This window comes from Cervus elaphus, chromosome 19 (assembly GCF_910594005.1).
Source record: "Cervus elaphus chromosome 19, mCerEla1.1, whole genome shotgun sequence".
NCBI classification, from domain to species: Eukaryota; Metazoa; Chordata; class Mammalia; order Artiodactyla; family Cervidae; genus Cervus; species Cervus elaphus.
The window spans coordinates 59,901,452-59,915,056 of record NC_057833.1 but is presented as its reverse complement, the minus strand read 5'-3'; the positions used below and the strand labels follow the sequence as shown (position 1 = coordinate 59,915,056).

Sequence of the window (13,605 nt, the reverse complement as noted above, 5' to 3'; positions counted from 1 at the left end):
TCTGTTCAGAAATATTCGAAAAGGCTGAAATCACTGTAGATTCCAAACACACTATTTAGTGATCAGTCCCTAATGATTAAACAAATGTCAAAGAACCTACTTCAAGATCAAATAAACAGAACAAAGAGAGAATTCTACAACAAAACTCAATGAATGAAACAATCCTTAACTGAACACATGCAAAACCTCACAGTACAACTGGCTATCATCCTTATGGCCTGATGCAAAATGCAAGGACAAAATGGAAAACATCTATGTACTCTGCTGTTTAGCTTTCCACTTTTAAGGCTACTCGTTTAAGGAAGACCTTCGCTTTACAGGATCTTAGAACATTAAAGGATAAAATCACTGCAGATGGTGATTGCAGCCATGAAATTAAAAGACGCTTACTCCTTGGAAGGGAAGTTATGACCAACCTAGACAGCATATTGAAAAGCAGAGATATTACTTTGTCAACAAAAGTCCATCTAGTCAAGGCTATGGTTTTTCCAGTAGTCATGTATGGATGTGAGAGTTGGACTATAAAGAAAGCTGAGCGCCAAAGAATTGATGCTTTTGAACTATGGTGTTGGAGAAGACTCTTGAGAGTCCCTTGGACTGCAAGGAGATCCAACTAGTCCATCCTGAAGGAAATCAGTCCTGGGTGTTCACTGGAAGGACTGATGTTGAAGCTGAAATTCCAATACTTTGGCTACCTGATGCGAAGAGATGACTCGTTTGAAAAGACCCTGATGCTGGGAAAGATTGAGGGCAGGAGGACAAGGGACGACAGAGGATGAGATGGTTGGATGGCATCACCAACTCAATGGACATGAGTTTGGGTAAACTCCGGGAGTTGGTGATGGAGAGGGACGCCTGGCATGCTGTGATTCATGGGGTCGCAAAGAGTCGGACATGACTGAGCGACTGAACTGAACTGATGGTTCCCTAATTTGGAAAACAAGACATGGAATTCAGATAATTTATGAATTGTTATAATTAAGGAAGAAGCTTCTACCTAAACCAAACCTTAGGAATAAAGGTTGATTCAATAACTCACCTATTTGCTAACTGCTTGACTTGAATCATGGACATTCATTCTACATTAATTCAACACCTGCCATGGGTAAGAGACTATTCCAGAATACACTTGGCCGGCATTTGGTTACGAGCCACTGTGTTCTATTGAAATTTCTGTATTGTTGGAGAGCAACTCAACTATCTCAACTATCTATTTTACAAATTACCAACAATCAAATTTAAAATCTAGGCTCCTTCCTACTACCCAGGACATGCCAAGATGACGTCCCCCAACTTCCAGTCGATTAGTATCTAGAGAATGTCAGATTAAAAATCAAACCTGAAAATGTCAGTCTGCTTGGGAAATTTAAAGCACACACTGTGCAGTTAAAAATGAAAGATAATTTTTTTTTTACAACCTAGTATGCAACTAATCTCTGACATGGCTTCCCTACATTCAGAAGATAACTGGCAACTGATTAGACAAACACAAGGAGATACACTCACACAACCTCTCTCTTCCTGTGCATGTACGTGTGAACACACACAGAGATACATTTGTAATCTCACTCGTTACACTTATGTTAAGTCAATCTGTATTTAAACAGCTGAACTGCAATCATGACCTAAGATATGGCTTATGTTGTGGGCAGGTCTGTTGGAGGACTGCTTGGAAGAGTCTGAGGCAGAGGCATTTGCTATTGTAAGCAAAGGGGACATCGCTGAGCCGTCAGGAAGAGCTGTAGCTATTTCTGGAAACAAAGATGTCATATTAAAATTGGATAAGTGAGAGTTGGTCATGTGCATTGGGGGCATGTCAGGGAGAAGAGGAAAACTTGGTTGAGCAAAGCCAACAGGTCGGGGAGGAGACAGAATTGATCCGAATCGGTTATTCAAACTTCCACTGTTTACCTTCTCTGTGCTGGGATTTGAGAACATTTGATTAGAAAAATAGGGGATTGAAATATCATTGGACAGTGTGGGATGAGCAGGAGAGTATGGAGGATAGAAGGAGGGGAGAGTATTTTGGGGATCCACAGGGATGAGGGCTGGGGTTCGAGTGGCACTAGGCTGAGTAACCTGTGGAATGAAAGAAGCATTAGCATTTATTGGTGGGTTCATGCCACCCTCAGGGATAAAAGGAAAACCAAAATTTTGTGATAGCGTGTGCTGGTCAGGCACTGAATTATCATTAGGTACTTGTGGGCTATCCGGCATGAAACGAACAATACTTCCTCTCTTTTCTGCAGCAGGTTGTTGGCGTCCAAGAATCATACTGCCACCAGTAGACAGAGGAAGGTGAGGAAGACTTGGATCAAAGACATTGCTATGTCTTGGGTTTCCAGAGCGAGTCCTTTCAGGTGGACGAATTTTGGAACCACTGCTGTCTTGCAATGGATGCCTTGATCGCTGGGGAACTGAAGAACTGGTTTGACGTACAGGAGGCCCTTGGTCAGCATTTCCGTGAGACGCAGACGGATGCGGCAAAGCTGGCCTTACAACCCCGTGCATGTTGGTTGTGACTGGAGGGTTCATGTGGCCCTTGGTCCCATGACTGTCAGTAATCCTCATGGGATTGGATTTCTGTACAGAAACACTGGGACTCGTGTTTCGACCTTGAATATCTCCTGAAGACGAAGAACTTGAAAACGGAATATTCAAGGTGCTGTTCCGGGTGTTAATTGCACCCAGGGACATGTCACAGCTCTCCCTACTCTGACTCTCACTCTCCCTTCTAATATGGACACTTTCATGGCTCGGGGGACAGTTATATTCAATTGCAGAGGAGGGACCACACTGTGTATTCCTCTGATGTTCTGAAAGGGATCTCTGACTCCCAATGACCTGATCGCCCAGGTGAGGGGCAAGTAAACTCTGCATGAAACTCTGGTGACATGTATTTTCATTGTCCCTTGTTGGGACAGCATTTCCTGTTGGGATGCTCTGAACTGGTGGATAAGGTAATCGCTTTTGGCGGTCGACTGGTGGTGGACCAGGGTTTTGACTAATACGAAAAGCTTGGGGCTGCATACTCCTCAAGGATGATACAGGGTTACCTATTTCATTATTTCTTGAAGACTGTACTTCAAAATTATTCTGGGTCTGCTGACTGGCTCCACTTGGTTTAAACGTCTGACAGTCAGAAAGGCGGATATCTGAGGCAGTATGGTCCACACGACCCTGCATATTATGAACGGCTAAACTCTTGTTTCTGGGCACATCAAGGTAGCTTCTCATTTCAAGTTGATCTGAAACTCTGGAACCCTGAATTGATATACCCATTCTCTGCTCTGAATTAGAAGATGTTTTTCCAATGAGTGCCTCAGCAGAGTAACTAGAAACTCTGTTTCTCTCCGGTCTGTGTGGAGCGCAGGTCATGTCTGAAGGTCTCGTCACAATACTCGGCTGGGATGCCATTTGCTGCTCTATGCCTCTTGATGTCAACAGCCTCTGCATTGGATTATGCCCAGATACGTGTTCAGAAGAAACCCCTGGAGCTTGCTGCCGGCTTCCCACCTCCTGCTGGTGCAGAATATCTTGACTGAGATGGCTCTGATGGTTCCGGCTGGTGGAAGGGTTTTCACAACTCTTCTCTGCCTGGGAGCTTCCAAAGTGTTGCTGCATCTGTTGCTGCATCTGCTGATGGTGTGGGTGCGGCTGACCACTCTTGGGTCGGGATTGGTCAGTTCCATGATGCTTGGGTTGTAAAGACAGCTGAGAGGCCTGAGTGCCCTGAACAAGATTCCTCTTTTTTTGCATCTGAACTTCCTGTTGCAGAGTTCTCTGTTGGTGGACGCTGTGGGGCTGAGAGTGGACAGAGCTCTCTGCGTGAGGTACATGACGCTGCAGCTGATACAAGTGATGCCTCTCTCTCAACTGCCCTGCTTGCTGCTGCTGCTGCTGCTTTAAGTAGAGGTGGTTACTATGCAGGTGAGGTACCCCTTGAGCTGGAACATGTTGCTGCAGGGCCTGCAGATGTTGGCTAGCCTGGGCTGGCTGCTGCTCAGCAATGGAAGCCTGCGAACCGCACTGAACCTCGGTCTGCCTCAACACGGGGGTCACAAAGTTGTTACTAGGCGGAAATAATCGGGTGAGGCCGTCCCCGTGTGCTGGGTTGCTAATAGGCACAACTGAGTTTGAAGAGTTGGGAGGGATCTGACCAACCATCATTTGAGTTTGATCGGAAATGCTGTCTGGAGTTCGGCTCATCAGGGACAGACCTTCAAGCCGGAGGGCGGCTGGCTGACAATGCTTCTGACGTTTAGCTGAAGACAGTAAAAGGTCATCCTGGACAGCACGCTTAGCAGAGTCTTTACGGCTTTCATGACTTGGCTTTAAGAGTGGCTCTTGAATTGGTGTGTTTGGTACGGTACCAGCCATAGTACTTAGCTGTTCTTGGGAGTATTCGGTCATCAGGGATGGTCCAGGAGGCTGACTGCCGTAGGAGCCAGATGAAACTGTCAGATTCACTGTTGTAGGAACAGTTGTTTGTTCTGAAGTTTGGGATAAACCAGTGCAACTGACCAGAGGATGGCTGAGGGTACTCTGGTGGATAAGGTTATTCACACTTAAACTGGTGATGCTTGTTGGCTGAGAAGTCGAAACCTGTAAAGAGGCATTTGATGTTTTCATTCCTATAGAACAACTTGGTTTTTCAAGGGGCCTATCCACAGTGGCTTCAACTGAATCCTGAGAATTAAATTCATTTGGTGTTGCTTCTGCCTGTCCTGGACCATTCTCTTTAGATATCTGTGTTTTGAAAGGCTGGTCTCCCTCTAAAGAGGATGCTTCAGAAGGCTTTGAAGGAACTTCCCGTATATCAGCTGGTACCTGGGTACCAGCTCTTCTCTTCTCAAGGTTCTCCTGGTCAAAAATAGCTCGTGCTGCAAGAGCAACTATATCAGTTTGCTCCACAAAGGTACAGCTGTCACATGTATTAGTCGTTGCATTGCTGGTGACATCCTCTCTGGCTGTTTCAGGAAGCATAGATGCAACTGAGAAACTATGACTGCTGCCAGAGCTGGTTGACATAGGAGAGTCAGCCTGCCTACTGGTGAGCAAAGAACCATTAATAACCTCCTGGTCAGGGATGCAGGAATGAGGCTGTCCTGGATCTCTATCATCACTGCTCATCAGTAATAGCTCCTGTTTGGGATGCAATTCAACATTTGAATCAACTATTTTAGAATTTTCTGAAGAAAAGTCAGGATGGTCCACCTGGACTGAAAGAGATGATTTCTGAGGGTCTGTTTCTTTAGCAAGACCAGACAGCAGTACAGTTAAACCTTGCCCCTTTAAGAGACCTGTGGTTTGTACTGTATCTGATGACTCTTGCTCAACCCTGCAAGGGTCAGCAATGACTTCTACCTCAGAAACACAGTCAGTACTTGTAGTGCTTGTGGTAGATGACAAATGAGAAACCTGAGAGACCAAAACGGGGGCATCATTCGCAGAGGAAATCAACACGTTGGCTGACATGCGGGATCTGGCAGCTTCTGGCAACGCCAAACTACTTGGTGGCTTATCCTGAGATGTCTCTTGTTGCGAAATGGGGAGAGAATCTTTGGATTTTGCTGGGGCCATTGTAAATTGTTCACTTGTTACAGATTCTTGGGAGGGTGAGCTAGACTCTTCCGCTGACTTAGATTTGGGTACAGACTCAGGCATCACTGATTCAGAATTCAGAACATTCAAAGAATGTGAACCAGAAACACTTACACTATTTGTCTGGGACACAGTGGCAGATGGTAACACACCAGGGAGGCTTTCCAGAAGTTCATCATTACATGATGGCTCTGCGGAACCTTCAGTGCTGGGGCCATCTGACTTGCCCACATCTCTGACTGGATTCAGGGAGCAGGCTGACTTGTTAGCGGCTAAGTGTTTCTTGACACCCAGCTTCTTATTCAACCTTTTTGCCTTTGTGATAGGCAAACAAGCCACAGTGTTCACTGAGGGAGTAGTCACTAGGTTATAAGTACTGGGTAGTGTGGCTGAATTATCTGTTGTCACGGGAGGTGCTACAGTTGTTAATGAAATACAGTTAGCTGGGGTAATTTGACTATTTGCAGCAGTTTGAGGATGGACTGGCTGGCTAACAGACAACTGTACACAGCTTTGCCCAGCCATCTGCGATATGCTTTGATTGAGGCTGGCCAAAGCGCCAAACGTATTCAGGGCAACATTGGTATTTGGATCTTCGCTGGTGGTGGGCTGAATAATTTGCATAGGGGTTTGATTTGTAGTTCCTGATGAAGACATCACAGGCTGCAAAGCAAAGAGCTGTCCGTTTAAAGAAATGGTTTGAGGCTGCTGTTGGCTGGATACAGTAACAGAAAGAGTTTGTGTGGAATTTGATGCTGATAAAGATGTAGGTCGTGGTAATATATGGACAAGGTGCTTTCCTCCAAAAGTCTGCGGGGTGGAAACATTTTGCACTGAATTGTTAGACCCTATAATAGCACTGACTCCATTGACAGGGAGTCGAACAGAACCAGGAGGTGGAGCAGAGAGAAGTGGCAAAGTATTCTGGTTAGCTGCCTGGATGATGACTATCTGCTGACCTCCTGTTTGGTTGGGAACCTCTGCCCTCATCACTGTTGGGCACGGGGTGGTGCTGGGTGGTTGAAGGATGATAACATTCTGATTAGCAGGAGCTGCATTAACAGCCGACCCCACTGGCTGAGCCATCTGAATCACCTGCATGGCGGAATTCAATGGGAGGATACTTTTTGGAGGCTGAGATTTAACTTGTGGCTGGGTGATCAGTGGCTGCATAGGTAAAGGTGGACAGGAAGGCAAGGTTACAACTACTTGCTCAACTGGCTGCCCCTCTGCTGGAAAGGAATTATTCAAGCTGATGCCTGGAGCCACACATCTACTGTGGTTGGCTGTCGTGGGGCTAGTGCTAGACTCATTTAATACCGGGGTCACAGCAGAAGATGGTGTCTGGCTTAAGGGCTGAATAGTGTTTCCCGCCAGTTGCAAAGTAGTCCACGTCGTCTGTGTGTTTCCAGCTGAGGAAATTCGGGTAAGGCTATTCATGTTTTTCAAATCTGAAGCACTGACAGCTGAAGAAGGCAAAGAACAAGAAAGGGTCCAACCACTGTCCATAGGGTTTGAAGAAAGGGTGCTTACAGGCATGGTGGTCATCCCTCCTCCAGGGACAGACGGGGTCACCACCATGGTAACACTTGCGGAGTCTGCACCCTTGCTACTGCTTGCTACACGAGAATCACCGGCAGATCTGGGAGGCTGGGAGCAGACTGCAGTGGTGACGGACACAACCAGGGTGGTTTGAAGATCACTTCTGCGATCCTGTGTGCTCAGGCAGGACTCGCTTCCAGGCTGTCCTTGAGTGGCAGTTGCTGAGCAGCTGGAGGAAATGCTTGTGGCACAAGGGACCGTTTTCTTCAATACTTGGGGGCTTTCTTGCCCCTTCTTATTTTCAGAAGAATTTTGATCATTTAGACATGCGTGCAATGAAGGATGCTGGGGTGGTTCAGGCCCAACAGGAACCGCGATCAGTGAGCTGCTGGTGGGACCAGGCGCACCCGCCTCACTTTCGGAGGTGGCGAGCTCGAGAATGCTTTGAGCAGAAAGAGCAGCAGGAAGACAAAGAGGAACAGGCTGGTTGGCAACCAATGCAGAAACCGTGGTCTGATGCCATGGCTTGTTTTCAGAAGGGTAAACTCCAGAAATAGACACAGGAGTCACAAGATTGCAAGTCCTCTGTACTGGCACCACATTGGCAGTTTGCTTTTGTAAATTATGACCAACATTAAAGGTTATCCCTTGAACAGCTGTTCCCTGGCTGTTTCCACCAGGCTGACTCCCATTGGAATAAACAATGATATTTTTTTGAACCTGGTCACTGGGAATAACAACAGAGACCTTTGAATTTTTAAGATTTCCTTTCCAGTGGATTGTGGGGTCGTCATATAAACATATGTCATTTGCTTTTAGTAATTCAATATATCGGCCATTTTCTTTTTGAATCTCTTCCAGTTGTTTACGTAGCTTTTTAATTTCTTCAGCTATGATATCAAAAAGAAAAAAATTTTTAAATTACCTCTAAATGTCAGTATTTACATTAATTTAAGAAAGAGCTATATACTGAGCTACTGAATTCTAATTTTAGCAGTCTAAATACCTCAATTGAGGATCTTCAGCTCTTTTACAATATAAGTTCTTTCTTCTTTTTAGAATGGTGTCTCAAACCTCTATCTCAATCCTTTTAAAAGTACATATCTTTAAAGATCAACAACTCAAAGGTCAAAAATTACTCATAAGGTAGAAATCTCAAAATTACCGAATTCAAAATAGGGCAGCTAAAAAGGTGAAGCAAGGAAAGACATACTGCTATCATGGTAACATGCTAGGAAAATAACACTGAATATCAATATACTAGCATCTCAATGTTAAAATAACGAACATTACTTATGGTGGTAACAGTCTTTCTCCCCCTCCCCCAACCGACCACACCTGCCACACAGCTTGTGGAATCTCAGCACCCTGAAGCCATGTCATGGCAGGGAAAGTTCAGAATCCTAACCACTAGGCAACCAGGGAACTCCAGACAGTCTCTATTATAAACGGCTTTGAAACAATAGAGACGAAGTAGAACATGTAAGAAGTAAGGTGGGAGGGCGAGAAGAAAGCATCAATGGTTGCATTTTCCTTGGTAAGGCCATGTACTCTACTGAGGAATGAAGATATGTGTGATGCCCTAAACCATTTTAAAAGAGACAGCCTCACTCATGGATCCTGCTAAGGGTTAGGCTTGGCTGCTGGTATTTATGCTCTGTGACCCTATATAGCTCCACCTGCCTTGTCATAGTGGTAGGTATTCACCATTCCCTCCACCAAAGGCAGCTGATCCTCAAGGCCAATACCCTACCTGGTAGCCTGAAATAAAAAGTTCTGTTCCAACAAGGAGGAGCTGAGACTATCAAATTGCTTTTCTCAGGTATTTAAACAGGAGACACAGAATAAAGATGCCAATGTGCTACAGACATCAGAAATTAAAGCACAATTATCATGGACCAAATAATAAAGACGATTGTTTTCACTTACTGCACACTTACTATATGCCTGGTACTTTTCATTCACTATCTCATTTAATAATAATAAAAATAGTAACAACAACAAATAACATTTATCAAACATTTACTATGTTCTGGGCTTTACTCTAAGTGCTTTACCTGTGTATCTCTTTTAATCCTCATAACGACCATGATATGGGAACTACCTTTGTCATCACTACTTTTAGATGTAAAGAAACAGGTTCAGCATAACCATATAATTTGTTTCAAGTTGACCAGATAGATGTTACAATTATCCTCATTTTAAGATAGGAAGACTGAGACTTGGAGCTGAGTAAAGGAAGCCAAGACTCAAACCCTGGTGGTCCTGACTCCCAAGGCCACTGCTGTGGTCACTGTGTGAGACTGTCATATGGACAGTGAGTATGTGAAGGAAGCTGTTGGGAGAAGAAAAGAAGAGACAGCAGATGCACACACACACACACACAAAGGATGATGACAGAAATGACAACACGATCGGACTTAAGGGGCCTCAGGTGCCCCCCCAACTCCTGGTCTGGCTATTCAGCTCCTCTTGGATCCCATGAGACTTGAGTTTCCCTTTTCCTTAAGGTAACTTGATGGCCTCAGACACTGGACTATGAAACCAGAGGAGCCCTCATTATAAACATATACATCACTCTAGCCTTATCATCCCTTTTGTGAGTGCCAAACATTGATTGGTTACCAAACATTGATTATGTATCTAATTGCCCGACAGCAGCATAAAACAGGACCTGGACCATAAAAGACAGCTGGCTGAGGCGGGTGGGGTAAGTTGTCATCTACCTTAAAAGTAAACAAGAATTCGGAGTGCTGACCTTCTAGATGTGCTTTCCAGTATACTCCTCATTTCTTACAATAATCACTGCTTTGCATCATCTCCACCTCAATAATTCCACCTTTGTTTCTCTCCTTTTAAGGTGACCTACTGAGTTGTCATAGGATATTCTCTCCCTGCTCTTCTCAGAGACATAAATGAAAGATGGCTCAAACTGCCCTACCCCTCAGAGCTTTATACTTGCCTGGGGTATATTTTTTTTCAGCTGTCATAAGGAAATCTTCTCTTCAGTGCAAGTGGGAAAACAGAACTCATCTGACAGCATAAAAAAGTCACCTCTAAAAATCAATATTATTAAATGATCAGGAAGTACATGCAATACACACAATTATGAACTGAATGCTTTGGCCTTTTGAGTTAATTCACAGTTGAGGGTTGACACAGGCATATACCTGTTTTTAAGTTACACTGAGCAGGACTCCCCCTACATCCTCTTATGGGATTTCCCCTAGCTGGGAGACCCATCTAGAATAAAGGAGAAACAGAACTATTCATGAGTTAAGCAAACAGGAAGTACAAAAAGAGTATAAAATAAAAATTGTGTATGCTTACAAGGTAAGAATTGCTCAAAGAAGAGGGGAAGAGGTAAACTTGAATAAAGGCTGAATTCATTTGCAACACTATTCTCACAGACCCACTGAATACACGGTCTTAATAATGTTTCGGGGCAAAAAAGCCTTCTGTATTACGATACTAATATCTAAAACAGTATCTGTATTACGATACTAATACAGTATCGTAAGTTGCACTGTGACACAAAGACCTGAACACTGAAAAAACAATGGAAAGTAAGAATCTCAAAATCTTTACCTTGTTCATTGTTTCCTCCGTTAAGCAGGAGTTCATCATTCTGCCTTTTCAATTCTGTTATGTACTTAAAGGCTTGGTCCAGGATCATATTCTTGCTCTGTCAAAGAAAGTCAACCATTTAAATGTTTCACTGGAGGTTAAGAACTCACCAGAAGAAAGTTACAACTTTGGTTTTTCCAATATGTATGATACATATCTTTTCACAATTTAAAACTGGCACTGTATTCAAAAACTACTATTCACCTTTTATTTATTAAGTATTTACTGAGGCTCTGTTCTAGGCACTGGGGATGTAATAAACAAAAAGGACAAAGTTCTTGAACCTTGAGGAATATTACTTGTTTACGAGGAATTATTATATAAAAATATTTATATTTACAAATAAAATCAGGTGGTGATAAGTGTTATCAAGAAAAATAAAGTAGGGTCTTTTACTCTTTTAATCAAGTCATCTCCCCTCCAGGCTCCAGTTCGAGTTTAGATGCATCTTTCTCTAGGAACTCCTTCATAGGCCTCTCTGTTCTAGAATTCTGTATTTCCTTGGGTAAACTGCAGGAATTGTTCCTCTCTTACTAGAATATTTACTGTGTGCTAGAATCACAACATAGCATAATGGATGGGCGTGCAGGCTCCTCCACTTAGCATTTTTGTAACTTGGGAAAGTAACTTATTCTTTCTAAACCTCAGTTCATTTGTAAAATGGGGATAATAAAGGTGTCTACCTTGAAGGTGTGGTAAGGTTAAAGGCTTTAATACAGACTCTTAGAACTCGATGGGGTATAAAGAAAAGTGCTTCATAAGTGTTAGGTACTTGTAGCTACTATATGTCTGGTCCTATGTTAAGTACTTCAAACGCATTATTTCTTGGACTCATTAGAAGAACTATGTTGTTATTCCTTATTTTTTTAAACTTTATTGATGTACAGTTAACTAAGATATTAAAAAAAAATAATAGTAAAGAAGGGTAAGGAAGGAGTCATAGAGATGGCAGAGGTTACTCTGTGCTGTGGACTGAATGTTTGTGTCCCCCCATAATTCATGTTGAGGCCCTAATCCCTGAAGTGATGGGGCCTTTGGAAGATAATTAGGTCATAAGGGTCTATTCTCATGGATGAGATCACTGCCCTTAGAAGAAAAAACATGAGAGAGGTGATCACTGTCTCTGCCATGTGAGGACACAACCAGGAATAAAGCCCACATCAGGAACCAAACCAGCTGGCACCTTGATCTGGGACTCCCAGCCTCCAGAATTGTGAAAAATACATTTCTGTTGTTTAAGTCACTCAGTCTATGGTAATGTTCTTAGAACAACCCAAACTGACTTAGACATTCTGCTACAATATATTTCATAAAGGGAGGCTGAGGAAGGCTCTCTGTGAGGTGATGTCTAAGCAAAAATCTGAAGGGAGTATAAGAAAGCATGCCCTGTGGACCTCTGGAGAAAGAAGGCTCAAGCAGCAGAACTGGCAAGGACTAAGGCCCCCAGGCAGGGTTGAGTTTGGCATGTTGGAGGAACAGAATGAGACAAATGAGATGAATAAGACAAAAGGCAGTATATAGGGAAACAGTGGGAGGAGACAAGCCAGTGAGGGCCTTTAAGACCATGCAAAAATTTCAGATTTTAATGTTATACTTTACTCTGTCAACCACAACTACAAATTATTTTAAATAGTAGGTTGAGATAATGTCACTTGGTTGAGTTTTGGTGCCATGCTCCTAGTATATTCCATTCCTAAGCTTTTACAGAAAGGTTGTATTTTACGTCAAAGTCCCTGTACTCTTTAATCAATTTTTTAAATGGAAAACATAATATATACATACTATAAAAAATGTAAATAATGAAGAGATATATAATGAAAAGCACATCCCTTTTGACTTTAGCCCTCTAAACCCCTTTCCAGAGTCAACCAAGATACTTATGTATCTTTCCAGAAATATCACATGCCAATACATGTATATGTTATATATATGTATATGTATGTGTGTGTGTATATATATATATATATGTATACACCAACACATACACACATATCTTTTTTTAAAAAATCCAAATATAAGGATACTATAAACAGTATGTTACATGGATACAACTAGAGATTATCATACTAAGTGAAGTAAGTCAGAAAGAGACAAACACCATATGATATCACTTACATGTGGAATCTAAAACACGGCACAAATGAACCTGTCCACGAAACAGAAACAGACTCACAGACATTGAGATGAGACTTGTGGTTGCCAAGGCGGAGGTGGGGAGGGAGATGGATGGACTGGGAGTCTGGGGTTGGTAGATGCAAATTATCATATTTAGAATGCATAAACAACAAGGTCCCACTGTATAGCACAGGGATAGCCCTGGGATAAACCATAATGGAAATGAAGTTTTAAAAAAGAAATATATATATGCATATAACTAAATCATTTTGCTGTACAGTAGAGATTGGCACAATATTATAAACCAACTATACTTCAATAATACTTCCCTGATAGCTCAGTCGGTAAAGAATCCGCCTGCAATGCAGGAGACCCCAGTTTGATTCCTGGGTTGGGAAGATCCACTGGAGAAGAGGTAGCTTACCCACTCCAGTATACTTGGTCTTCCCTTGTGGCTCAGCTGGTAAAGAATCCGCCTGCAATGCGGGAGACCTGGGTTCAATCCCTGGTTGGGAAGATCCCTTGGAGAAGGGAAAGGCTACCTACCCTAGTATTCTGGCCTGGAGAATTCCATGGACTATATAGTCCATGGTGTCGCAAAGGGTCAGACACGACTGAGTGACTTTCACTTCATACTTCAATAAAAAGATTTTTAAGCATGTTTTAATTTTTAAAAACATACTTTGGATATTATGGTCATTTTAACTATATTAATTC

The 13,605-nt window shown here is 42.9% G+C and overlaps 1 protein-coding gene across 4 annotated transcripts in view; it reads right to left on the bottom strand.

Annotated features, from left to right (window-relative positions):
• Nucleotides 1-692: 692 nt before the first annotated feature.
• The window catches only part of USF3 (upstream transcription factor family member 3), a 45,524-nt gene continuing 32,611 nt past the window's right edge, over nt 693-13,605 (bottom strand). For 3 of the 4 annotated variants that reach the window (XM_043874202.1, XM_043874201.1, XM_043874200.1), the window contains 2 exons: nt 10,735-10,831; nt 693-8,036 (listed from right to left, as the gene is read on the bottom strand). In XM_043874202.1, the coding sequence (XP_043730137.1) occupies nt 1,600-8,036; nt 10,735-10,831 (6,534 nt within the window). In that variant the 3' untranslated portion in view covers nt 693-1,599. Of the gene's footprint in view, nt 8,037-10,108; nt 10,713-10,734; nt 10,832-13,605 lie in introns of those variants that run through there. The other variant, XM_043874203.1, reaches the window with a different exon arrangement.